The 25,238-nt window shown below is 38.4% G+C and overlaps 2 protein-coding genes across 2 annotated transcripts; both read left to right on the forward strand.

Annotated features, from left to right (window-relative positions):
- Positions 1-1,962: 1,962 nt before the first annotated feature.
- LOC102233675 (high-affinity choline transporter 1-like) lies at positions 1,963-8,892 on the forward strand. Its single transcript, XM_005806747.3, has 9 exons — positions 1,963-2,238; positions 2,919-3,144; positions 3,391-3,504; positions 3,792-3,947; positions 4,066-4,214; positions 4,410-4,553; positions 5,021-5,174; positions 6,681-6,898; positions 6,993-8,892. The coding sequence occupies exons 2-9, from the start codon at positions 2,961-2,963 to the stop codon at positions 7,662-7,664; spliced, it is 1,791 nt and encodes a 596-aa protein (XP_005806804.1). The 5' UTR covers positions 1,963-2,238; positions 2,919-2,960; the 3' UTR covers positions 7,665-8,892.
- A 9,118-nt stretch (positions 8,893-18,010) lies between these two features.
- On the forward strand, positions 18,011-19,459 carry LOC102217280 (BTB/POZ domain-containing protein KCTD12-like). The gene has a single exon (XM_005806768.2). It carries the CDS (start codon positions 18,080-18,082, stop codon positions 18,866-18,868), a length of 789 nt encoding a protein of 262 aa, XP_005806825.1. The 5' UTR covers positions 18,011-18,079; the 3' UTR covers positions 18,869-19,459.
- Positions 19,460-25,238: the final 5,779 nt, after the last annotated feature.

Below are 25,238 nucleotides of genomic sequence, written 5' to 3' on the forward strand. Positions count from 1 at the left end.
ATCAGATGTTATCCCAAATCTTGCGTCTCTTTCCGTCTCTCTTCCTTCCTTTTATTCAGGCTTTTTTTTTTAGAGATCTTGTGGAGCTGCCAGCAACAGCTGCTCATTAAACCTCCAGTCCTATGACTCCGAACAAATTATTTGGTTGAATGTAATCAGTGAAGTTACAGATGTTGAAAAGTTTTCTATGAACATAATATAATTTTTTTTGTTTTACAATAGTTGTGCTCAGAAATGCACTAGGCATTTACATTATATCTAATGGGATTCTTAATATAAACAAATCACACGAATGCCAAAGCTAAGATTCAGTGTTTGATTTAAAAGTGCCTCCAGGTTCTGCATCAACCATCTGTCCAACAGGCAGTTAGCAGATTTTCCAGCTGTCTGCTGGATCTTTTATTTTTTGGCATAAATATTTCCCAGAATCATTCAGCTCTCAAAAGTTGTCGCATTTAATTTTATTTTGATCCAAAAGCTGGTTTGTATGTAACGCATGTAATGTTAGTAATAGATTTTAAATATGTGGCCATACAAAAGCATATAATGTAGTTTGCCAGTGCAGAATGTTTTATTACTGTGCGTATTAACTGCTAACTAGAAACATGAGTTAAGGCTTCATTTCAATAGTTTTGGAATTAGTGACAAACTTTACGAAAAGCTTAATATTTATAAACATATAGCTCAAATCTATTTTTTATCATCTACATTAATATTTTTGTTGTAAAAGCTTTGATCTAAATGTCCATGTGTAATATAGATTTTAATTATGCATAAAAGCAATATGAAATATCAACATAGATGTCCTGTATCATCACTCCCACATACAGGGTGGGCCATAAGTTTCCATACATAGAAAAAATAAACATTTTATATTGGACAACTGTTTTTATTTTTGTGGGACTCTGTGTAATCGCTGCACGTCTTGGACCACTTTGTGGTTGATCTGCAACATTTCCAGTTTTCTGAAACTTGGAAATAAGTTTTCCCACAGTGTCGTGTGTGATGCTCGTTCGTTTTCTGTTAAAGTTTCGTGCAACCATGCGACTGCTTCCCGATCCAGCCATCAGTATAATTTTTATTCTTTGCTCTTTTGTCAAACGCATCTTCTTGGGTATCTGAAATATAAAATAAATATACATGTTACATTCTCCTATGTATTTAAACTTATGGCCCACCCTGTATAACCTGTTCTACATATTTTGGTCTCTCTCCATGGTGCTGAATCGCTCTGTTTGACTTCTAAGACAGTCCTGCTCATTTGCCACCATTTACCATGACGAATAAGCATCTTCTCCAAGACAGTTTTCCTTTTCTCCTGTTGCTGTGTGTATGTGTGTAAGGATTTTTAAAAAGTCAGATTGTATCATTAAACCTCACTGCATGCTCGGGACCCTTCCTAATTGGATGCCTGCCAGTTTCGACAAGTCTTGTTCAGATAAACGGAGTGCAAGTTGAAGTGGCCATTAAGTAGACGCAGCTCAAAGATATATATCCTGAAGGGAAGAGGCAGACACACACTTAAGACTGGTCTAATTGCTTAAATGTGGGGAGTGTTTTATCCACGATTTCGTTTGATCACAGGAAAAAAAAAAGAAGAAATAGAATTTTTCTCCTTGAGAAGGTGTTCGTAATTCCTGGCTATATGTTTTAATAATATCATATTCATCCCTCCAGAGTTTCTTGATGGTGTGTTCTCAGCATCCTTCAGATGAACAAAGGAAAGCAAATAGTGTTACTGACTAACAGAAGGTAATCTGAACTGTGTTGCTTACGAGTTGTTTGCACTGAGTATAAAGAAGTAGCATCAGAAGCGGACAAAACAAAAATCCTTCACAAATTTGTAATTATTCGAAGCGTGATGCGACGCGTTTAACAACCTTCTTTTCGTGACCCATCCGGTGAGTAAAAAAAAAAAAAAAAAAGAGTGTTATAAGAGGGTAAAGGAATTTCGGCCCTCTTCCAGTAACATCAGCCGGGACATCGTGACGTTTTTTGTTTTTTTTTTCCTGGTGCTCATTAAGAGGGACGGGTGGTTTCTCTGACGCGTGTCTCGGTCCTCTGACGGCATCTGCCCCCTTTATAAGCCTCAGCAAGTCACCCGAGAGACCCCCACCGCCGCTTCGCTTTACAGTTGCCCACCGTTCAAAGAGGGACGCGTATTTCAATGCTGCTGGAACTGTGATGCTCGTTTTCTTTGCTCATCTGCCCACACGCATGACTCTGGAAAGACTTTTGGTAAGTTCTGGAGTCCTTTATATATGGAAAAGAAACTAAGAAAGAAAGACACAAACAAGGGATCTTTCTATCATAATTTGTGCTTCTTTGGATTTAGTATTTCTGTGCGTAATAGGGCTTTTACGCACACACATCCTCCACAAAGAGCCAAATGAAATTAACAAAAAGAACATGACTTATTTAACAGAGCAAAAATGTAGTAATGCGGAGTTAATTGTTTTGTTTAAATATAGTTTATATTAGATTTTTTGGGGGGTCGGGGGGGATTAATTGAATCTTTCAGTTATTTGTATTTGGAATTTGTACCAACAAGAAAAAAACTAATATTCAAGGTTTCTTATGAAAACATTTCCGTCCTATTTGTAATGATAGGATCACCAAATTTTATGAGTAATTTTACAAGATATATCAAAGTTCAATTTAATATTTAAATCCATGTAATTTGCGTAGTGGTTAAAGAAAATTATTTATTGGTCTTTCTCAGACCCGTATTTATTTTTCAACCAGGTTTCAGCGTGTCTGGTCAGTATTTCAAATCGAACCAAAAAGAAAAAAAAAAACAAAACACAACAACCAAAAAAACGAACTGTGTTACAAACCCCAAACTACGTTGATAATTCACTTGCCACAAACACAAAGGCGCGCATAACATCATAACTATGTTTTCTGCTCCTCTGCAGGTCTTCATGTCCTCCCGTTCCTAGCAGAAGACCACTGCGACAATGACCATCCATGCAGAGGGGCTTGTGGCTATCGCGGTCTTCTATCTCCTCATTCTGTTCGTGGGCATCTGGGCGGCATGGAAGAACAAACACTCCGGGGAGGCAGAGGGCACCGACCGCAGCGAAACCATCATGGTCGGAGGGAGAGACATCGGACTATTTGTCGGTGGATTCACAATGACAGGTGGAGTTTGTGTTAACTAAACACTAAAACTGGCTTGTTGTGTTAGTTCTGGTATATATTTTTAAAGAGCGACTTTTTTCGATGTAAACTTTATTTGAATTGTATAAAAAAAAATGTAACATTTTGTTTTTAGTTTATACTAGAATTATTCCTTACCTTTGAGAGATAATTTTTTTATTATTATTTTCCGGTCCAAAATAATTGTAATTTAAGTTACGTTCAGTGACGTGCTTGTGCAATTTGCAGCGACCTGGGTGGGTGGAGGATACATCAATGGCACAGCTGAGTATGTGTATCTTCCCGACTACGGCTTGGCTTGGGCTCAAGCCCCATTTGGATATGCTCTCAGTCTGGTTGTTGGTGAGTTTTCTTAAGTAGTATATTGTTCTTAAATGGCAAAATGTATTATGTGGAAGGAATACAAACCAAAGCACTACTTTATAGGCTAAACATGTTATTAGAATAAGAGTTTTAGACTGACTGTCTCAAGTGCTCTTCTGTTCACCTTTCAGTGGTAACATTTAAATACATATCAAGTAATAATAAAGTAATAATTTTTATTTCATTGAGATCCATTTTTTGTTTAGAATCTTTGAAGACATGGGCTCTGAAATGTATTTCCATCAAGTTCTCCCTCTTTATCCCAGGTGGTCTTTTCTTTGCTAAGCCCATGCGCTCCAGGGGTTATGTCACCATGCTGGACCCGTTCCAGCAACTTTATGGGAAACGCATGGGTGGTCTTCTCTTCATACCTGCATTCATGGGTGAGATTTTTTGGTCTGCTGCCATCCTGTCCGCCCTCGGTAAGTCCACGTGTTTTGCACACAGCAGAACAAAAATGTTCTTGGAAATACCTCAAAATGTATCTGAATTTCTGACACTACAAGGGCTGTGATGTCCTTTGACCTGCTCTTGACCTAGGTGCTACTCTGAGTGTCATTGTGGACATCAACATCAAGATGTCAGTGGTTATCTCTGCACTCATAGCAATCTTCTACACCCTGGTTGGAGGACTGTACTCTGTGGCCTACACGGATGTGGTGCAGCTGTTTTGTATCTTTATTGGCCTTGTAAGTTCAGGACTTGTATTTGATTAATGTTATGCATTGGTCAATCTCTCTCAGAATTATAGACAGAAATGGACAGAAATGCATTGATGTTAAGTTCATGTTTCCCTAGAAAGAAATTCAATGTGTTTTAAAACTCTTCTGTTCCTAGTTTGTGTTGTTTTTCCTGTGTATTTACTGACGTCTGTTTGCTTGCAGTGGATCAGCGTCCCTTTTGCTTTGACTAATGCTGCGGTGTCAGACATCACCGTCACTGCAGTGAAGAGGGTTTATCAGTCGCCGTGGAGAGGCAGCATCAAGAAGGAAGACACCTGGATGTGGGTTGACAACTTCTGTCTTCTGGTACTGTCTCTACATGTTTGTTCGTCTCACAATATTAGACCTTAAAACTCCGGAATACAGGCAAAATGATTTTATCAACAACTTTGTTTAATGTGTTGATTAATCTTGTTGGGTTTAGCTTAAAAGTAGATGAACTTAATTGACTTTATTCATTTGTTAATCTAGAAGTTATTCAGTAAATACATTTGTTACATTGTTAGACACTTGGCCAAGTAAAGAATTAATTAATTCCAACACAATCATTCCCTTATGAAATTACTTAATTGTTCCTTTACACTTAAGAAATCTGCTCTGTCCTCCCCTCCATATTTTGAACTTTAAATACCGTCTCTCAGCATATTCATTTTCTCTTTCTTTTAAAATCTACAGAACAGGATGAATTTGTGACTTTGGTGCTTTCAGATTCAGATTTCACAATCCTGGACCTGATTTTAAATATGTTTTTCCTGGTGGTCATTATGCTGCAGATGCTGGGAGGAATACCTTGGCAAGTGTATTTCCAAAGGGTGTTATCTGCCTCCTCCGCCACCTATGCACAGGTTCTCTCTTTCCTGGCCGCGTTTGGATGCCTTGTCATGGCCGTGCCCTCCGTTCTCATCGGAGCCATTGGGGCCTCCACAGGTTAGAGACATCCACATACACACTCTCTGGTTGTGTTCACCTGTGTGTTTGTTTTGCTGGGGAAGGCTCTGGGTGGGTTCTTGTTGCCCTTAGATCTAAGAAAACCTGGTAAATAGCAGCTGGTTCACCTCATCCATAATGAAGCAGCAATCCGTTTAATAACCGTGCTGGATTGTAAATATTGCATTAGAGCGAGGCAAGGGACCAAATTAGTGCTGTGATCTCCAGATTTTTAGGTGTCAGATTCTTCCACGGAGAAGTGATGACACAAATGTGTTCTATCATGTTCTATGAATTTGCTCAAGATGTGCAGCTTAATGCCATAAGACGGCCCAAATAGAAACAACCAAAATAAAGAAAGATGAACAGACAAACGTAATGTTCTGCTGCGTCCAGATTCGACCCTTCACACACGTTGGTATCCCAATATGTTCCTTGTTTTCACAACCCTAACATGTATTCATATTTTATTGCAATAACAATCTTACACAGAAAAAAATCTTGCAGTTAAAAATGTAATAGTTTTTTTGCAACAAAATTAATTGTATAGCACAACTGTGCAAAGGCACAGAGAATGCAGGAGTTGCTAAGTTTCTACAGAGTCAATAACTACTGGTCTTCAAACCTCATGTGGCTCTCAGATTGGCTTGAGGTCTTAGCCTGCAGAGCTTTATGGTTTGGTTTTTGTCTCTACAGCACCAAGCCACACATTCCCAAATCCGATGCAAAATGTTTGATTCAGTGGGGTAAAGTACCAACAGGCTCTTCAGCAATAGATACATGTTGTCTGGAGAGATGTATCTGACATTTAGGATCATTTTATCCTTTCATCTTTGGGACCGGTTTGGTCCCCTTTCATTTCAATCATCACTGCACTTCAGTTCACAAAACAAGAGCTGTCAAGACATGCCAGACTGAGTTTGGTTTCAGTGAACTCCACAGATTCCAGACCATAACCCAAAAGAAAATTTTTAGGATGAATAAATGTCCAGAATGTAAGCTAGGTGTTCTTGTCCAGCATCAGTGTTTGACCTTAGAAATGATCAGACAGCATTTAGCATCATTTCACAGGCATCTAAGACCCTGAACAATCTTATTTAATCTTATAAAAAATCTGTTTTGAGCTGAAGAGAAATAAACATAAGAGAGGAACTGGGCTCTGCATCATTTAGAGAGATTGTACTAAGAAGAATGGTACATATCTTTCTCTACATGCTCAAACCATGTGTCTGATATTCTGCTAAAAGTAAATATTGTAATGGGATTTTTTTTCCCATCTCAACACATATACTGAAATATAATTCTGGATTTCACCAAACTGTTCAATAAGAGATTACTGCAGTAGATTGTCTCTACCAGGGATAAAGGATGTTTTAGATTGTATACTGAAAATGCATTAAATTAAATTATAATTTTAAATAAGTTTGTTCCTGTTTTTTAATCTACAAAAATTGAAACAGAGCATGTCTTTGTCCATTAGAACTAATGATTATTTTTCTTACTCAGACTGGAACATGACCAGTTATGGTGGTGAAGCTCCTAAAGACAAAGATGAAGCAGCAATGATTCTCCCCATTGTGCTGCAGCACCTTTGTCCGCCATTTGTTTCTTTCTTCGGTTTGGGCGCTGTGTCTGCCGCTGTCATGTCCTCTGCAGACTCCTCCATTCTGTCTGCAAGCTCCATGTTTGCAAGAAACATCTACCAGCTTGCCTTCAGACAGTCAGTAAGTTCAGGAACATAAACAAGGATTTCGTTACTAATTGCCTCTTTCTGAAGTTGTCTATCTAGTTGCTTATGTCTATTTTCTGTCTTCCAAGGCATCCGACCGTGAAATTGTGTGGGTGATGCGAATCACAATCTTTGTATTTGGCGGCCTTGCCACTCTGATGGCCCTGGGCGCTGGCACGGTTTATGGCCTCTGGTACCTGAGCTCAGATCTGGTTTATGTCATCATCTTCCCGCAGCTCCTCAGCGTGCTCTTCGTCAAAGGTACAAACACGTACGGCTCGGTGGCTGCGTACATGTTTGGCCTGGTGCTGCGCATAGGCGGGGGTGAGCCCTACCTGCACCTGCCTCCTTTCATTTATTACCCAGGCTGGACGACCGAGCAGCGGAAGCACCAGGACTCAGACGAAATGGAGGAAATTATCATACAGAGGTTCCCCTTTAAGACTGTCTCTATGTTGGCCTCCTTTTTCGGCAACTTTGTTTTCTCTTACCTGGCGAAGTACTTGTTCGAGAGCGGAAAGATTTCATACAAATATGACTTTCTGGATGCCGTGGTGTCCAGCCGCAGTGGGGAAATAATGGATAAAACTACTCTTGTTACCCGAGGCAACAACATCGGGCTGTCGGAGTTAGCGCCTGTCAAACCGCGGCTGAGTGTGACCTTGGCAGCCGCCTTTACCCGCCGTGACACGCTGCCAGAGGAAACAGTTGAAGAGGAAGAGGAAGAGTCCAGCCCTGACTTCTCACATAACGAAGAATAATAAAACCTGGATTTCATAAAAATGTAAAGACAGAATACCTGACTGAACTGGCAGGAGGCCAAGAGACAAGAAGAAAATATCCTCTTTCTGGACTTTAAAGTACTCGGACATCCCACTTAATTGGATAAGAGCCACATGTCAGGATATTAGACTCTAATTATAGCCGCTTTCTGATTATCACACCTACATATTTAAATATATACATAGAAAGCACTTATACATTGTCACCTTGCATACCTCATGCCTTTTTAACTGGGTTAGAGGTATATGATAAGTCCAATTTATTTGACTATTCAACACTAAAGAAAAGAAAGTCTTCAGATTTCTGTTTATCATCCAAAATAATGTAAAACAATTGACAAATAATATCTTTTAATAATTTTGAAGAATTGACAGCACAACTACTGTTTGGAAGGGAATTAATAAAAAGCAATAAGATATACAACTTCACACACATGCAGCAATTGCAATGTAACCTGATGATAACTATAGCAGTAGAATAGATCAGCTGTAGGTAATTATGAAAAAATGCATCTATTCTTCAATATGTCAGTGGTTCACGGTGAAATCTGAAGCTGGTGATTTAAAAAGGAAGTGTTTCTTTGAATAGAAACACCACTATATTTCCTATTATTATTTTATGCTTTTACTAAAGAATAAACAGTGATTTGAAAAAAATGCAATGAAGTGAATCAAAAATATCCAAGCAGAAATTATTATAGTTGGCTGAAGCATTTGCTTTTGCTCTCATTAATGTTGGCCGTAGAAACAGTTTAGTCAAAAAAAAAAAAAGGTTGGTGTTTTAAATGAACTTGTATTCAACTGCCTTAAAGATGCTCCTAAAAGAGATGTTTTGCTTTCATTGTTCTGACCAGATTCATGAGACACTGGAGTAAGAAAGACTTTACAATGAATGTAAAATCTGCAGAAGATCTGGTTTAAATTAAATGGGACACTTCTTCTCCTTCTTCATGTTGCAGAGCGTTGTGTTTGCAGGCTCTGACTTACCTTCTGCCGGTTACTTGTTTTTGCAGAAGCAATGAATAGATTATTTTCTTGTGACATGTGTATTTGTATACATGCTGTATAAGGGTAAAACATATATAAGAGTAACAATTATTGCTGTTTGAATTATCCATATGCGACAAAAAAAAACATTCATTATAAATGTTTATTTATTTTTGATGTGATACAAAATAATAAAGACTCAAAAGAGTGAAGATGACGATAAAATATGCCAAAGTAAATTCTTTGTAGCTGCTTTTATTGGTCTATGATTTATAAAAAAAACAAACAAACAAACAAACAAAACAGAGACCATCTGCATTTTTGATCCTTTTGAAAAACCAAATTAACTGAAAAAGTCCAAGACTCACCATATTTTTATTTAATGTGTGCATAGTGTATTTGTTGTTGGTATATCCTGACGAGGTTGTGATAAAAAAGTTTCAGAACTCCTTGTTAATATATAAAGTTTAAATCTTCTTCTTAAAAGCAAAGGGAAAGTTGTAGAATGTTTTTGACAGAAAGTTTCCAAAACATGTAAATTTTCTGTAAAAACCTTCTTGTTAAAAAAAAGACAAATACTGACTCAAATGGCCAAATACCTAAGGTAAAGGCTTATTTTAAATTCTTTGATTTCATTCAACAATATTTAGAAAAATGTCAAACATTTGCATAATTGCTGATGTGTCTTGGAATCCAGGAAATCTTCAGGCTTGATGGGAAGCTCAACTAACAGAATGCACCCAAGTCTTTATGCCATAACGGTGTATTTAATCTAAACCAAAGATGTTAACCTCAGACTCAGTTTTGCAAAACAGAACTTCTTCACATATTTTATTTTGTTGCTTTCTGATTGAATCATCTCTCTCAAGCGTCACCTAATGTTGTTTGTGTTTATCTTTAGGTCTAAAGTTGATAGATATAAGGCTTGATTTCCAGTAGTGCCAATTACCTTGGTCTTTTAAAATCTGTATTTTCATTTTTTTTTTCCTGTTCAAAACGGGACAAATATGTTGTTCCAAGCTCTTTCATGTCTGTTGGGCCGTTCAGCGAGTAGGACTGAGGAAGACTACATGTCGAAAGACGTGACTAAAATTACAATCGCATGGCTTGCATCTTTGTCCCCCTCCTTGTCCACAGTAAAAGACAGTATCTTAAAATAGCTCTCCTTGCTGCTTATTTACTTTAAGTGCTGTACTCTCTCTGGCTTTGGACAAGGGGAGGAGCCAGGGAGGGTTGGGTGGGGTCGCTGTTGCTCAGGCAGGGAAAATGGATGAAAGGCGGAGGCAAGAAGCCCACCAACGACCATTTTCATGGAATTCGCCAACCTGGATGCAAGGAAATGACGCAAGTCTTTGACGCATTCCCTGAGTCTCCTCCCCCATAGTCATTGACCTCTTTGATGTCCTTGAGAACTTAGACCAATCCCATAAAAAGGAGAGATGGTGGGGGGGGGGAGATTCCTGCCTCCATTCAGAGAAAGTGACTCTCAGAGCACTCATGATAATTAACAATTATGAAACTAAACTGTCGCTTGTCCAACAGGCGATCCATTTTTCTTTAGCGCTTCACAGAAGGAGAGGAGACTGATGGGGGATGGTTTGTGTGGAGCGTTTAGATACAAACCAAAACATTTTTTGCTACAGCCACAGTTATGTTCATAATATCCTACAATGTTATTGTATTTTATGTGGGCAAAATACTTTAAAATGTTGGATTTAGTAATGGGGAGGGTAAGGTTCTTGTAAAAACATCCTATGTATCACTTTTCAGTCAGGCTTGAAGATGGTCAGATATCTGAAAATCAAAAGAAGCTCAAGGAGGGGTCAAACTGAGTCAAACTGAGCAGGCGGCATGATTAGAGAAATTAAATGAAAGCACGTTTCTTTGCTGTGCATGATCTGACCCTGTCTTTCCTAATTTGTTACAGTCCTTTTTTCTTCCATAAAAATGAAAAGAAAGGGATTTCTGTGATGAGATTACCAGCAGTGGATGATACATTTAGGTAAACATCTGATGTGTTGTAACTGGAGATGACTTTGGAGAGATGGCTCGAGGCAAACTGAATGTCCAGGTAGCAAAGCATGGATTATTGTGATGAGCATGCAGTTTTAGTTGGACTGTAAAAGTTTTGAAGCAGATTACAATTTTGTATGGACTGATCTATGCACTAAGATAGCCACACTTGTCAAGAAAAGCTAATTTGTTTAAAGTTTAAATCATTGGGCTTCACTAAATTGTTCCTGAGATCATACTTTAGTTTCACAATCATGTTCTATTTATCAATAACATAACACTTAACTCACCAAGTATAAAATTGTAGTCCATTAAGTTTCCCGAGTTCTGAACAGCAAAGGTTCAACATGTTGTGTTTATAGTTATAACTAAATGGGACTGCATTCAAACCACTGGGTGTGGTCTCTGCATCTCCTTTCAGGACAATGCGTCACAAGACCTTCCATATCTCAAATAAGGATAAGGAACAATGATCATGTTGGCAGGTTTCTATTTATGTCTTTCATAAGTAATGTCCCCTGTAATTTAATTGGAAGTCAGGTCAATGAAAGATTGGGAAAGGGTGAGGAAGCAGGAGAGGTAAAAAATAAAAATAAAAATGTAAAAATGTGCCTCCATCTTATATTGATGTAAATGAGAGCAAAAATTGTCTTTTGGGATGAATGTGCAGCTTTTTAATAGTATACATGGTGTTGGACACCCACACACACATACATTGCGATAATGTCATGCCTGATTGTTTCCCATATATCTCTCTATCTCCTCCATTAGTCCCTTCAAGGAGCAGAGGAGCATCTACAGCAAAACGAACACAGCGACTTCTGAAATCAAATCAGCCAGGGGAACCTGATTATAGAGCAGCCTTGCTCCACTCGGGTCGGCTGCAGGTGCACACAGTCTGGAGCTCACCACAGGAACGAGACAGGCTTCTAACAATCTGCAAGTTCAGTAATTCTTAATAAGTCAGAGCTGTGAATCAGCTTCACTCAGGATCACTGACACTTTGTCAGTGATGTCACCTCCAGTAGGTGGTTGCGAATACTTTTTTTTATTGTATTATGGTCAGTATGTGGATAATGGATAAAAGAAACAAACCAAAAGAAAATCTTAATGTAGATGATCACTGTGTTATGTGGAGATTCCTGTCAAAGTTACATCAATGCAAATGTCCACTTTAAGAGATTATTCCAGTGTGTTGTGTTAAGATGAGCTGATTTATTTGACCTCTCAGTCATCTATTATTTCAACTGATTTGAGTAGGCACATAAACAAAAGTGATGTAAGTCCAACACACTGCTGTCTGTTGTTTTGGGTTTCCAGTTAGATTTGCCATTAATTCTTTATTATTATTTTTCGGAAACTCTATAGTAAAATTGTAGGGTAAGTCTTTACAGTTTTACAGCTGTTCTAAGTTTGGAAGAAGAATATAAGATTCAGACCAACAGCATCACAGATCCATACATTTAAATCTATTTATGGCAATTTTTCAACTATGGCAAATGTTGAAACATATGGCATAGTTGCCATATGTCAAACACTGAACAACATTCAGTGTTTGTTGTGGAAAAAAAGCTCAATCTGAATTTCAGCTGATCAAAAACTGTGGTTCTAGTTTGTGACAGCATGATTGAAAATACTTTTTTCCTGTCATGTCTTTCTAACAAAATAGTGTCTAAAGGTTACTATGGAGACTCAGTGACCCCAACATACCACTCATTCTTGCGGTTATCTTAGCTCTAACTATAAGTGGATTGGGTGGGATTTTTATCTACCCATCATGATCTCTGGCAAAATAAACAGGGGTCCTCATCTGGCCTCTTTCTCATAATTCCAGTTATTTTAAGTATCGCTTACACTGTAATGAATCCAAATTTGGGGAAGTTGCTATTTTTGTAGCCATTCCCTGACTTATGAAGATGAAGACACGTTTGCCATGACTGACTGCCAGTTTCTATTTTTCAACTTAAAGAGTGTTAGGAGAAGCAGATCTCTATTTCACACTGATTTGGTACCACAGGGAAACAAAGTCAGGAGTTTTGAATAAAAAATGCTGACACATGAATTATCTTAAAAATCAAAGTATTAATCCTAAAAGTGCTTCTTTTTTTTACATGTTTTTTCTAGGAATTATAGCAAATGTAAAATTGCAACACCAATAATTTTGGGTTAATGTGTTTTGTTGTTTATTTAATCTGAGATCATTATCTTTCAAAAAAGTATAATCCATTTTTAAGCATTTAGCGGATTTTAATTTGCATGTATAATTGTGGATTGTTGACATCTGCATAAAATACCATTCATGTCAAATGGTTTTTGGTTTTGCAGTACAGTTTGTCTTCTTTGAAACATGTTATTGAGGAAAGTAAATCACTGAAATATTATTGGTTTGACAGTCTTTGGATTTACACGAAACAGGAAAAAAGACTAAATCTGTCCAAAAACATCTGAAGTTTCCCAGTATTCCTCTACTTTAAATGCAGTAGTGTTGCCCTGCTTTGCAGCATGTCTGTAAAGCAGGGCCATCTCTTTTATTAACACAGAAAGGAGGATAGTGCCTTGGATGGACTGTCATTTTTCTTATACCATTGAAAATCAGTGGAGAGAATAATCGAGCGGCCATGTACACACTCCTTTACACACACTTAGGAAAGCACACATTATCCCCAGAGGACCTGCTCACCCTCTGAATGAAGCCGCTAAGAAAAGCAGGGTGGATCGGCCGCTGTGAAGCGGTCACATACACACAGCTACTCCGAAGGTCCCTGATGAGGAGGCTGATAGGGAGTGACAAAAGGAAGGAAGATGGACCATTTGAAACAATAAACCTTATATTTTACGTAGTTTTCAGCTGGTAATCATGAACCTTTAGAACATTTTTAAGATGAAAGCCAAGGCCCAAGTGGACTTAAATGACAATTGTCATTTCATCTACTCCATTTAATTAGCTAATGTAAAATTAAAGTGTAGAACAGAAGAACTGTAGGGAAGTGCAGGTGAAGTAACAAAGGACAAAGACTTGGGGAAATGCTCAAAGGGTCATTTTACCTCTTAGCTCATCCCGACGTACATAAGCTTTGAGCCACGCCCAGTCTTACTTTGCACAATGTGTGTGCATTTACGTGTGTGTATTTGAGTGTCTTTTGGATCACAATCAGAGTCCCGGTTGAGTCTGAGCCAGAAGGTCCATTAGGGCTGATTGAAGAGCACAGATGTAACCCTGAGAAGAGGTGACAAGAACGCTCTCTACCGTGCTTTCTCTCTCACTCTGCCTAACACACTCACCCAAAGACACAAAGCAATGTCCACTCTCATAAAGAATGAGTTCAAATGGGTCAACAAACAGCTACGTCATGTGAAAGACCCACATAAGCAGCGGTCACGTGATCAGTTTGTGTGCACGCACATGCAATGTTTCAGGTAAGAGTTGTGAAGAAAATTACATATTTGTGATGCTTTAAAACTTTTTCTCAGTCAGAGCACAGTAGTTTATTCAGTTCAGATACAGGATAATGATTTAAAATCAACATTATTCTGAAGTGGAGACTGACATGTTTCCTTTCTGCAGAAATAAAATGCAACTGCTAGATCAGAGGTGGGCAATATGGCAGAAATAGTATCATAATAGAGTCTTATAGTGAAATTGTCCTGATTTTATTACAATTTCTTGACATCAAATATAGATTTTAAAGAAAGTAATTGTCAGGTTCAACCTTAAAACACATTGACAAAAAGAAGAGAGAGACAAATAAATTGGATTTTACTTGCGAGGAGAGCAAGAGGAGGGTCTGATTTTCACAGTCTCCAAACTCGCTCTAAAAATCCTCTCTTGCTTCTCCTCCTTTTATTGATCATTGGGGAAACCCTGGTTACACAGACAAGTTACCAGATGATGAAGGAGGGAGGGGCAGATAAAAAACTCAACTGCTAACACACAGTCATAAATCTTTTCTATACAATGAATCTCCTGTCTTAATGCATGTGAGGTCTCAGGCAGTTCTCATGTCCCTATAGGTCATAACCGTTGACCTTTAGCCTTTAGGTGTTTTACTAAGAGCAGCTCTTAGTTATGGCTCCAGAGTGACTGGTATCTGCTTCCAATCTGGCACGCTTATCAGTTTCCTGCAGACATCTCTCACAAAAACACACATAGGAGAAGTAAATAAAGGAATCTCACAGTTCTTAAAGTTAATGATGAGTATATATGGGAAAAAAGATATTTACAGTTCTAACACTAATAGAGCTTTTATACCAAGGGACATTTCTGAAATTATTAGTCTGAAATGTACATATGATATTTGAAGCTCAAGAGGAAAATGTATGTCAATACAAAGTCCTAATATGGGTAGAAATAGAAACTTGTGTGTTTATAGGATTTCTCACCTAAAAAATAAAATTTTTCAAACAAATACTAAAACAGTGAGGACTTATTGCTCCTTATGGGGCCCAAAGCCCAGAACCCATTACAAGAAAATTAAAGCCATTTTGGAGTTAGGTTTTGGACGAAGGCATGAATTGATTTTAGGTTAGGTTTAAGGTTTAGCATGTACTAGTAATGGTTAGGAATAAGGAGTAAGTTAGGCCATATAAATGAATGATAAATGAATGGAAGTCAATGCAAAGTCCGTATGAAGATTAAAAAAAATGGCATAATGTGTATGTAAATCAAACTTTAAAAATCTAAAGCTCAATTAAAGACCATTGGGCTGGTTACATGAGCTGTTGAATCCCAGAAATGACAGCCATTAGAGATAGAGACAGACAGAACTTTCTTATGAGGTCCATGGATAAGTTGAAACTTTCCTTCCTTTCCTTCAGGAGGTGGCTAAGTTTTACAACCTCTTTCATCTAATTATCTTGTTTCAGCCTGCAATAAAAAGGCCACATCTGATCAAAAATGACACTTCCAAGAGATTAAGACTGGCCAAAGGAAACTTTTTTGATCTTGAGGTGCAGGTAGAGGGTCTGGAAGTTTTACTTTCTTTAATCACTTTGTGCCTGTTTTCAGACATTACTGCAACTAACTTTTTGTTTTGCTATTCACTTAGAGAATGACAGAGTGTCATGGTAAGTCCATTTAATATCTCCCACAAGCCCTACAGGAAATATGTGGAAGAAGATGTTCTGGGTAATTGAGGCCAATATTAAACACACAATCAGAACAGTGAAACAATGCTGCTGGTAGTGTCAGGGTCCATCAGCTCATTAGCACCAGATGTACTCAGTGTAGCTGCCACATGAGCAGACCCCCCTGGAGCTGCAGCCCACCATGAGGAAGCCAGCAGGACCAGAGAAGCTGGTCAAAGTTATTGGGAGAATATCTGTTAAAATCAAGAAAAGCCTTAAGGCTGGTATGGGGGTTTACTTTCCAGCAGAACAACTCTAAAACAGAATAAGCTAGAGCCAGTTCATATCCAAGCAAATTCAGGCGTTTTAATGTCTCAGTTGTTAATATTGTCTGCTCACAGACATGCTATGTGAATATGATTAAGGTTATTTTGCAAAATGGACTGTGCAAAAATGTCAGTGTTGAGATGCCCAGCTACACTAGACATTTACTGAAATTGCAGCAAAAAGTGGTAATATGACACATTGGGTCAGAGGGGCTACATAAAAATGCACAAAACACTTTCAGGTTAGTTTAAAAACATTTGAACTAAATATTGTTTCACTTCCACTAAAACTATTTTGCACTACTTTGTGTTTGTCTATCAAACAATAGTCCAATAAAACACACTGATGTGAAAGGGTGTAATCTTACAATATGTAAAAAGGTGAAATAAGTACAAATTATTTTAACAGTTTTGTTTTTTTACTGTACATTTAAAAAAACGTATTAGCATAAAGCCACTTTAAAGTAGTGCTTCCAAACTTGTAAAATGTCACCAATCGCAACATCAGCAGATAATGCCGCCAGAAGACAAACAAAATGCTTCTTTGGATTCTGTCCACTAGATGTCAGTGTAACCCAGATAAAGTGGACCAGGACATCGCCAGAAAAAAATAACTCAATATTTATGAAGACTGAACAACTCAAAAACTTTCTTGCGATGGAAAAGATGAACATTTGAAAATGTATTTTGTTTTCCTTTTGCTTAAAATATATCCACTAAAAATTTAACAGTCAACTTTTTCTGTCTATTATGTTAACCTTTTGCGTCAATACTAAATTAGAAATAAATGACCGATGTCTTCTTCAATCTCATGCTCACGTCTTTACCGACTTCACTTACTTTTTTTAGTGCTGCTAAGGAATCGTTGTTCTGTATCAGTAAAACTTGTTTCAAGATGGATGCTTTTTCCTTTTTTTTTATCTCTGAAGAACGTGCAGAAAAATCTTTGCATATCTAACATCTGACATGTGGACCAACTACATATTTTGTTCAAAAATTTTGAAGATGATGCCATTGGCTGAGAATCTGGCATTCAGTTGTAAATCTTACTTGGGAAATGAACACATAGCTTTCTGTACTGCAAGTTTAGATCATGGATTGAAAAGGAGAATTTAGCTTAATTATACCTTAGGCCTTGGAAAGCTGAAAACAAGCCAATGTTAAGGATTTTTGTGGTTTTTGTACCATTTCCTCTTTTTAGGTTTTTTGGAAACATAGTGGTAACATGAGCTTTCTATATGCCATCTTTTACAGTTTAGCATTTTGAAAAAAGCACATTTACAGTAGGCTATTTTAGAAAAGTTGGGGAAAAATAAACTATGTAGTGTCACACTGTGCTCATTGATGTCCACTTTATAATCATTTTTAAACACTTGAGATGAAAGATTAAATGTTATGTCTGTTTGGGTGAGGTTCTTGAAAGATTCAGAACCAAAATATGAACAAATTCCCCTGATGGGTTTCATGTAATATGATCAAAAGTTTCAGTTGTGTTATGAGACTTCTGCTAAATGGTTCAAGGAATGGCCTTTGCAACAATACAGACCTTAGGAATTACAGCAGACATGACCCAGTTTATGTCTTACCATAAAGATGTTACAGCAAGCAACAAAAATGTCTATAAATCAGCTGCATGCAAAAATCACAAATCTTTATTCTGGGAGGATTGACTCATACATTTGCAAATCTAGATAATTGATCTTTCGGTTTGTTTATAACTTAAAGACTGCGACACGGAGAAAAGCTCCTAAGTGCTGCTGAGAATTACATATGAAACATATGAAAAATAACGTTGAGGATTACAGACGACCCCTGAATGCAGCAGGATTTTTTTCACTGAGCTTTCCACTAAACAGTTAATGTCTCTGCTGGCCGTCCTTCTCCTCCTCCTCTTCCTCCCACACAGCCTCAGCCACTATAAACATTACTGTACTCTGAAGATCCTCCCCAATTATCCGTCCTGAGGTCAGCAACTTGGGACCCTGTAGGGAGAGGGAGGCAGAGATGGCTCAAAGTTCAACTTTCCCTGAAGTAGTGGAGCTCAACGTGGGTGGTCAGGTGTATGTGACCCGTTTCGAGACTCTCACCGCGGTGCCCAGATCGCTCCTGTGGACCAAGTTCACCCAATGCACTCCAGCCGACCTGCCTAAAGACAGCAAGGGCCGCTTCTTCTTTGACCGGGACGGCTTTCTGTTCCGCTACATTCTGGATTACTTACGGGACTCGGAGCTTTTTCTGCCGGAGTTTTTCAAAGAGAGGAAGAGGCTGCAGAAAGAGGCGGACTTTTTCCAGCTACCGGAGCTGTCGAGGCGGCTGGCGGTGGCCAGTAAAGACAGCTCCTCCGCGGAGGACAGCGGGGAGCCGGAGGAGGCTGAACTCACCAGCCCGGTCACCTCCTCCTCCTCATCGGATAGACCCCTGCGCTCTCCGGGGGGAAACTCCGGCTACATCACCATCGGGTACAGAGGCACCTACACCATCGGCAGAGACATCCAGGCGGACGCCAAATTCCGCAGGGTTGCCAGGATAACAGTGTGCGGAAAGATCTCTCTGGCCAAGGAGGTTTTCGGGGAAACCCTGAATGAGAGCCGCGACCCGGACCGGCCCCCGGACAAATACACGGCCCGCTACTACCTGAAGTATAACTTTTTAGAGCAAGCGTTTGACCGGCTGGCGGAGACTGGCTTCCACATGGTGGCCTGCAACTCCACCGGGACTTGCTCTTACGGCAGCAACGACCCATCGGAGGACAAACTGTGGACCAGCTACACTGAGTACGTCTTCTGCCGATGAGCTGGTGGACCCCGCAGACTACCGACAGCTTTGGGAGAAATAACAAAGCTGTTATTACATACAGTAACAGAAAGTTAATTAACATAATACCAGTGCCAACTTTGCCTTTAGATTCAGGTTCTTGGTCTGCAGATGAGGGTCAGTCAGATTCTCTGCGGCAAGAAACTTCAAACTCCTTCATAAATCTCTCCACTACAAGCAACGACAAGCGTGACTTTTCAGATAATATCACTGGGTTATTTTTATGGCTTTTAGAGAAGCTGCTTTGTTCTTAAATCCATGACAAGTTTTCTCCCCAGAGTGGCAGAAATGTTAGGAACTACCCCAGCATTCTCATTGTCCGTGTTTTACTCTGTAATGTCGCTGTGGAGATGCTTGAGGAACATACATACATGTGCACTGTATTCAGTCTGGGTTTTCACTTGTATGCTATCAAGTCTTACATGTTGTGTGTTGCCTTATTACATTTTTGTTTCCTATTGTTCCATGTTGCTTTTTATGACACTTTGATATGTTTTCTTTTGTGCTTTGAGATCATGTAAAGTTATTTTATTCAAAACACAGCAAATAAAGTGTGACACTTTAACACTATCTGCCATATTGTTGTTCTTACTCCTCCTTCCAAAAAAATATCAAGAACTCAGGTTATGTTTGGAAATTGAGTAGAAAATGTCAAATATTTTCAACTTCATTTTGATATTTTATGCTGATGACAACTCGATACATGCCGTCAGAAAAAAAAATACATATTTTAGGACAGAAACTGATTTTTAAATACTGAAATTTCAGCCTTTTGGAAGGTAGGTCTATGTACTGCATAGTATACGAGTTCAGTACTTGGTCTGGACTCCTTTTGCGTGACTCACTGCAGAATAGAGATTATCACCCTGTTTCCCAGGTTGGTTTATTTTCAGCCTTAGGTTTGTTTACATTGTTGGACCTGGTGTCTTCTTCTTCAGGAAGTACTCCACAGATTCTCAGTCCGGATCCCAAATCAATATCGGCCTGACATGAATGTGTGTGGCAGCTCTTAAAGCACCAACTCCAGCCACAGTTTATTCTTTGTGAATCATTACCAAATACTTGAATGGATGAATTGTATCCCAGTTGCTTCCACTCAACTTTCCATTAATAGTTTTTAATAAAGCCCTCTGAACAACCAACTTCTCTAACAAACCCTCTGTTGAGGGTCTCACTATCTGTATATTGGACATCAGTCAGCTAAACAGTTAAACAGTCCCCCCCTGATTAGTTCAAGTTGTGTTTCTGTATTTATAATCATTGTGTTATGAGATTATAAAAATGTTTTATTAGGGGAAAATGACTAATGTATTTTCCATTAGTTGAAAGCCATAATCAACTAAATTAAGTGAAATAATCATATAGAATACTCAGTCATAAACATGAGTCATTTTATTAATTATTGAAATACATTAAGTCTTCTGTGCCATTCCAATCTACTGAGGTGAACCGACTGTATCATCATCTGTTCCTTTAAAAACAGTCAGATCCTTTTTACTCCTACGCTGATCTATTCATCCCTCATCTTTTTTTCCCTGCAACCAAGAAAAACAACAATTTCATGCACAGAGGTAAGTAATCAGTGACCACTAATGCCAGCTGAGCATTTGCTGAAATATTGGCTGAAATAAATTAAAGGCACAACGGTTTTGTAGCAGCCAACGGTTGAAAGGTCAAGAAGAAAGGAAGTTAGAGTGACTGTTTTGGATCTAGATATAAATAATCTGGCAAAGAATCATCCGTGTTTGTGTTTCCTGTGTTTCACTTACATTTCAAATCAGCTGCTAAATGGTGAAATTGTTTTAACTGAAAAGCTTTTTTTTTTATGATCTTTTTGCACACTTAGCAGAATTTAAACCAAGCTCAGAAAAATGCCCCGGTAGCTTCTCCCAATCAAGGCTCATTGAATTCAAGTGATTCATATTGAATGTCCACATAAAGCTAACATTACATCAACTTGCTGGAAAAAGAGAACTTGGTTGCTGTTTTTCAAAAGCAGCATAACACAGAAGTCTTTTTTATCTCCCCTGGGCAGGGAAGCGAAGGGGGAGGAGGAGGAGAGGGACTACTCTTTGGCTGACAAGTACAGTAATCAAATGTTTTTTCTCTTGTGGGATCCTGGGGCAGAAATCCAAGCTGTCCCAGGATCAAGTCTAATACAAAAAAGGATTTGTGTGTGAGAGTGAACGTAAATACAAACGTGCAATAAAAATATATATTAGAGAAGCTGCAGAGTGAATCATTCACAGAGAAGCATTTGAAGCTGCCGTTGTAAAATACATTGTTTTTAAAGACGGCCCATGTTCCCTAAATTTCTGGCACACCAACACACACCCTTACTTTACTTTACCAACCCTCATGCACATTTACAGTACCGAGAAGCTTCAAAGACTGACATGTCTAAAGAAGAGACTTTCTCTATCTGCTGTGAGCTGATGCTGCCATCTGGACAGGAAAAAGGAAGGATGGACCGCAACTCTTCCCCCAATGTCAGCTCCAGAAACAGGATATAGTACACTCTATTTTCTACTAGATAGAAGAAAAAAAAAAAACAAGGCTAAGCATGTTTTCTCTAAATTTGAATATACTATGGAAAAAAAATCATAGTTAAACCTGTCTTAGAAATGTTTGATTGTTCTAAATCTAGTCATAAATGCTGGTTAAAATATTTCAAAGGCTTAATTTCCTTGGTTTAAATTTTCCTGTTTTCTTCTTATGCTCACATGAAGCAATAGAGTTTCTCCCACAATCACATTTTCTGTCCCCTGTGAAAGAGATTTGTGTCGCTGCCGATAAAACACCTCCCAAGCACATTTCACTCACTGCATGCTATTTTCTCTTTTGAAGAAAACTCTTATCACCAAATGCTATTAATGTTCTCGCACATATACACATGCACACACACACTTCTGCGTACACAAAGCGCAGGAGGGAGACAGAAGAAGGGAGCCAAATTAGCCAAATTACAGAGCTGCAGATAACGCCAGCCTGCTGGCCTTCTTTATATCAGCAGTGTGCTAAATCCTTCACACTTTCCCTCCCAGTCTCCATCTAGAGCACATGGTGACCTGCTTGTGTTCAACTCTGTTTGCATTTTTTAATTCCAACTCCTTCAGCATACAGACTCAGCATGCTGTTCACACAGAGAGGTGCACATGAATAAATAATTCAAGCTCTGTTTGTCTTTGTATAGATCAGGTGTGTGGGAGCAGAAGAGAAACTAGGATGAATGCTGGATGTGAAAACATTCTTTCATTTCATCTAAAATGGCCTTTTCACAGTCAAACGTTTTTGGTTAATGTCAACTGTATAGTTGCTGTTTTACAAATAAGTTAATCAAATTAAAACAGGCATAGTTTTCCGCTTTTTTTGTTTTATTTTACAAGCCAAAGCCTCACAACACCAGCACAACAAGTTCAATGTTGTACATGACACTTTCAATTGTGTGACACAGCAAAAGAGTACTTAATGTAACATAAAGCTGTATTTAAGAGAGAAAAAATAAACTATTTCTTGAAGTTTTGTTTTCTTGTGAAGTGGTTAATCTGACAATTTACCTACTCTCAAAAGTGGTTCAGAAAGTATTCAGATCTCAAACAACTGAACATTTTGTCTCAGTAATACGTTTCAATATAAAGCATAAAGGAGTGCCCAGGTCTCGTCCTCCAGTCCTCCCACCCTTCAACTTGTAGCTGTTACTCAGCTCTGCAGAGCTAAAGAGCCATTCATTTGATCCAGGTGTGTAGGAGAAATGATCCATCTAAAAGTTTCTGGGTGGTAGCTCTTGAGGACTGGACTTGGACACCCCTGACAAGTCCAGTCCTCAAGAAAAGTAAGACACCAAAGTAACACAAGTAACACACCAAAAGTAAAAAAAAACAAAATAAAACACAGAGAAAGTTTGATTCACCCAACTTATGGTTGATTGTATTAATAAGCTACTTTAACAGTCCTCAGGATGTTTGGATTCAAGGTCCTCGAGATAGAGCTAGTTTATCTAAAGCGAGCATTAATTAAACTAATAGGTTCTTCTACCCATATTTGTTTTTTTTTTCTTCTCTCAAGTTTCTGTCACCGTTTTCCTTATCTTGTCACATATGCTGCTCTGTCTAAAAATACTTTTTACGTGGGCGTAAAACGAAAAGTTGTTGTGAAATATCAAGTCTCGTAATGTTTGAAAAATGTGTCTATATATTTATGTTGCCTAGTTACACATCTTACATATTCATTGGGAGGAAAAGTGAAAATAGTGCAACTCTTTAAACAAATGTGATCATTTCAGCACAAGCGTAGTCAAATCCCAACACAATAATGTGTCTATATAACACATTTTGTGTTAAATTTGACAGCTACTGTGCTAATTATTCAAACTGCTATGTTAAAATTATTCAGCACAAATACTGTTGCTTTACACAGAACATGCATGCATGTCCTTAGCATACAGGTTAGTATAGGCACTAGTCACACGTTTGTCTTGATTTTTAAGTCTTCATTTTCAAGGATTTCCTGCTGAAAGTTCATGGCTACACTCAGTCTGTGAGTGCCCTAGAAGGACAGATTATTAACTTCAACTAGAAATCCAACTTCTGTTGCTTTGGATATCTGGCAAATCATCATGAAGGAAACTTCATCAGTGCAGACAGAACACTGGCATAACATGGCATATCAGGAGACTGAGTAAATCTATCATTTGCTATGATAGATATAAATATCATGACGTTTCTGATTTGTGACAACCTAGAGAACTTTTCATCATGTATATAAAGTGTGTGGCAGATCTGACAATCGGAGATTGCATCCATTTGCTACTGTACCAGATGTTTAGAACAGTGATACTTGAGTCTCTCTGGATACTCCAGCTTCCTCCCACAGTCCAAAACCAGGACTGTTGGGTGAACCCCTCTCTATGTTAGAATTGTAATTTAAATTAGGAATGAGTGCATGACTGTGTATGTCAATGTTGCCCTGTGATAGACAGGTGACCTGTCCAGACTGTAACCTGCCTCTCACCCAATAACCACTAGAAAGGGGCACTACCTTCCTTGTATATAAAAAAGTTGTATTTAATTTTCTTCTATTTATTATTGATGTCAGTAGTTAAAGGGGGTTAACTCTGAATTGAATTGAATCTCAGACAGGAACAGAGAAGACATGTGATGTTGAAACATGTTCTTGGCCCACAACCATTCGAAGATCTGCTGTTGTGAGAAAGCAGGAAAAACTACTCTTGGTACATCTTGGTCTTCAGCCAAAGTCGTCTTTTTTCCAACCACTGCAATCTTGACATCTCATTTGCTCAACTTCATTCATGTATGCTCACTCAAGGCAGGAAATTAGCTCAACATGCTCATTCATTTCTGTTTATTTAAGGCTCAAAATGCAACTATTTATTGAAAATCATGAGAACTTAGTTATGAAATGTGATTGAATGCAAAGTATGACCCTTCAGTTTAATTTAGAGTGCCGGGAAAAAGTATTTGCTCTTTTAGAGATTTCATCTGGTTTTGAGTGCCGTCACTCTGAAACTGTTCAGATCATCAAACTGATTATAATATTGAACATAGTTAATCAGAGTAACTACAGAAAACATTTTTTAAATGATTTAAATCAAGGTAAGAAGATATCCAAACCAACTAGGTCCCTGGAAAATGACAATGGTCCCCCTTGTTAAATTATGTCTTGCAATTAAAGTATATTTTGTAGGAAGCTGAGCTTAATTTTCCGAGCTAAACCCATGCCTGATCATCAAAGCAACACTTCAGAAAAAGATTCAGAGAACATTAGAAAAACAAGGATTGTGAGCCATCGGTCCAGAAAAGTTTACAAAACTATTTCTAACACTTTGAGACTACAGAGGCTCACAGTAAGAGCCATAAATCTCAACTGTAGAAAACATCCAAAAGTTTCATCCAGTGGTGAAACTTCCCAAGAAAGGCTGACCAAAAGCACTCCAAGAGAGCAGCAACGATTTGACGAGAAAGTCAGAAAACAACCCAGATGAGCGAGAAAGATAGACTGGCTGAAACAGCCCCAGATGGCAGAGCTCCAAGGTGAAAGTCACAGCTAACCACGAAGAGCATGAACTCCTATTTACCAAAACACATCGACAATCCCCATGACATTAGAGAACATTTTCTGTAGACTGATGAGACAAAAGTGGACCTTTCTGGAAGACATGCGTCTCATTACATCTGACCTAAAACAGAAAGACCATCATGCAGTGCAAGACTTTAAGGGTCTTTGCTTTCTCAAGACCTGGATGACTTTCCATAAGTGTTAGAAAAAAAACAAATATTCGCTCCATCAGAAAATCTTGACAAACTTTTCAGCTATTAGGAACTAAAGCCCC

Source organism: Xiphophorus maculatus, chromosome 4 (assembly GCF_002775205.1).
Source record: "Xiphophorus maculatus strain JP 163 A chromosome 4, X_maculatus-5.0-male, whole genome shotgun sequence".
In the NCBI taxonomy this organism is placed as follows: domain Eukaryota; kingdom Metazoa; phylum Chordata; class Actinopteri; order Cyprinodontiformes; family Poeciliidae; genus Xiphophorus; species Xiphophorus maculatus.

Coding starts and splice junctions, on each gene's coding strand:
- LOC102233675 (XM_005806747.3), top strand. CDS start 2,961: ATGACCATCCATGCAGAGGGGCTTGTGGCTATCGCGGTCTTCTATCTC. Junction 3,505..3,791: donor TGCTCTCAGTCTGGTTGTTG/GTGAGTTTTCTT, acceptor TCTTTATCCCAG/GTGGTCTTTTCTTTGCTAAG. Junction 6,899..6,992: donor AGCTTGCCTTCAGACAGTCA/GTAAGTTCAGGA, acceptor CTGTCTTCCAAG/GCATCCGACCGTGAAATTGT.
- LOC102217280 (XM_005806768.2), top strand. CDS start 18,080: ATGGCTCAAAGTTCAACTTTCCCTGAAGTAGTGGAGCTCAACGTGGGT.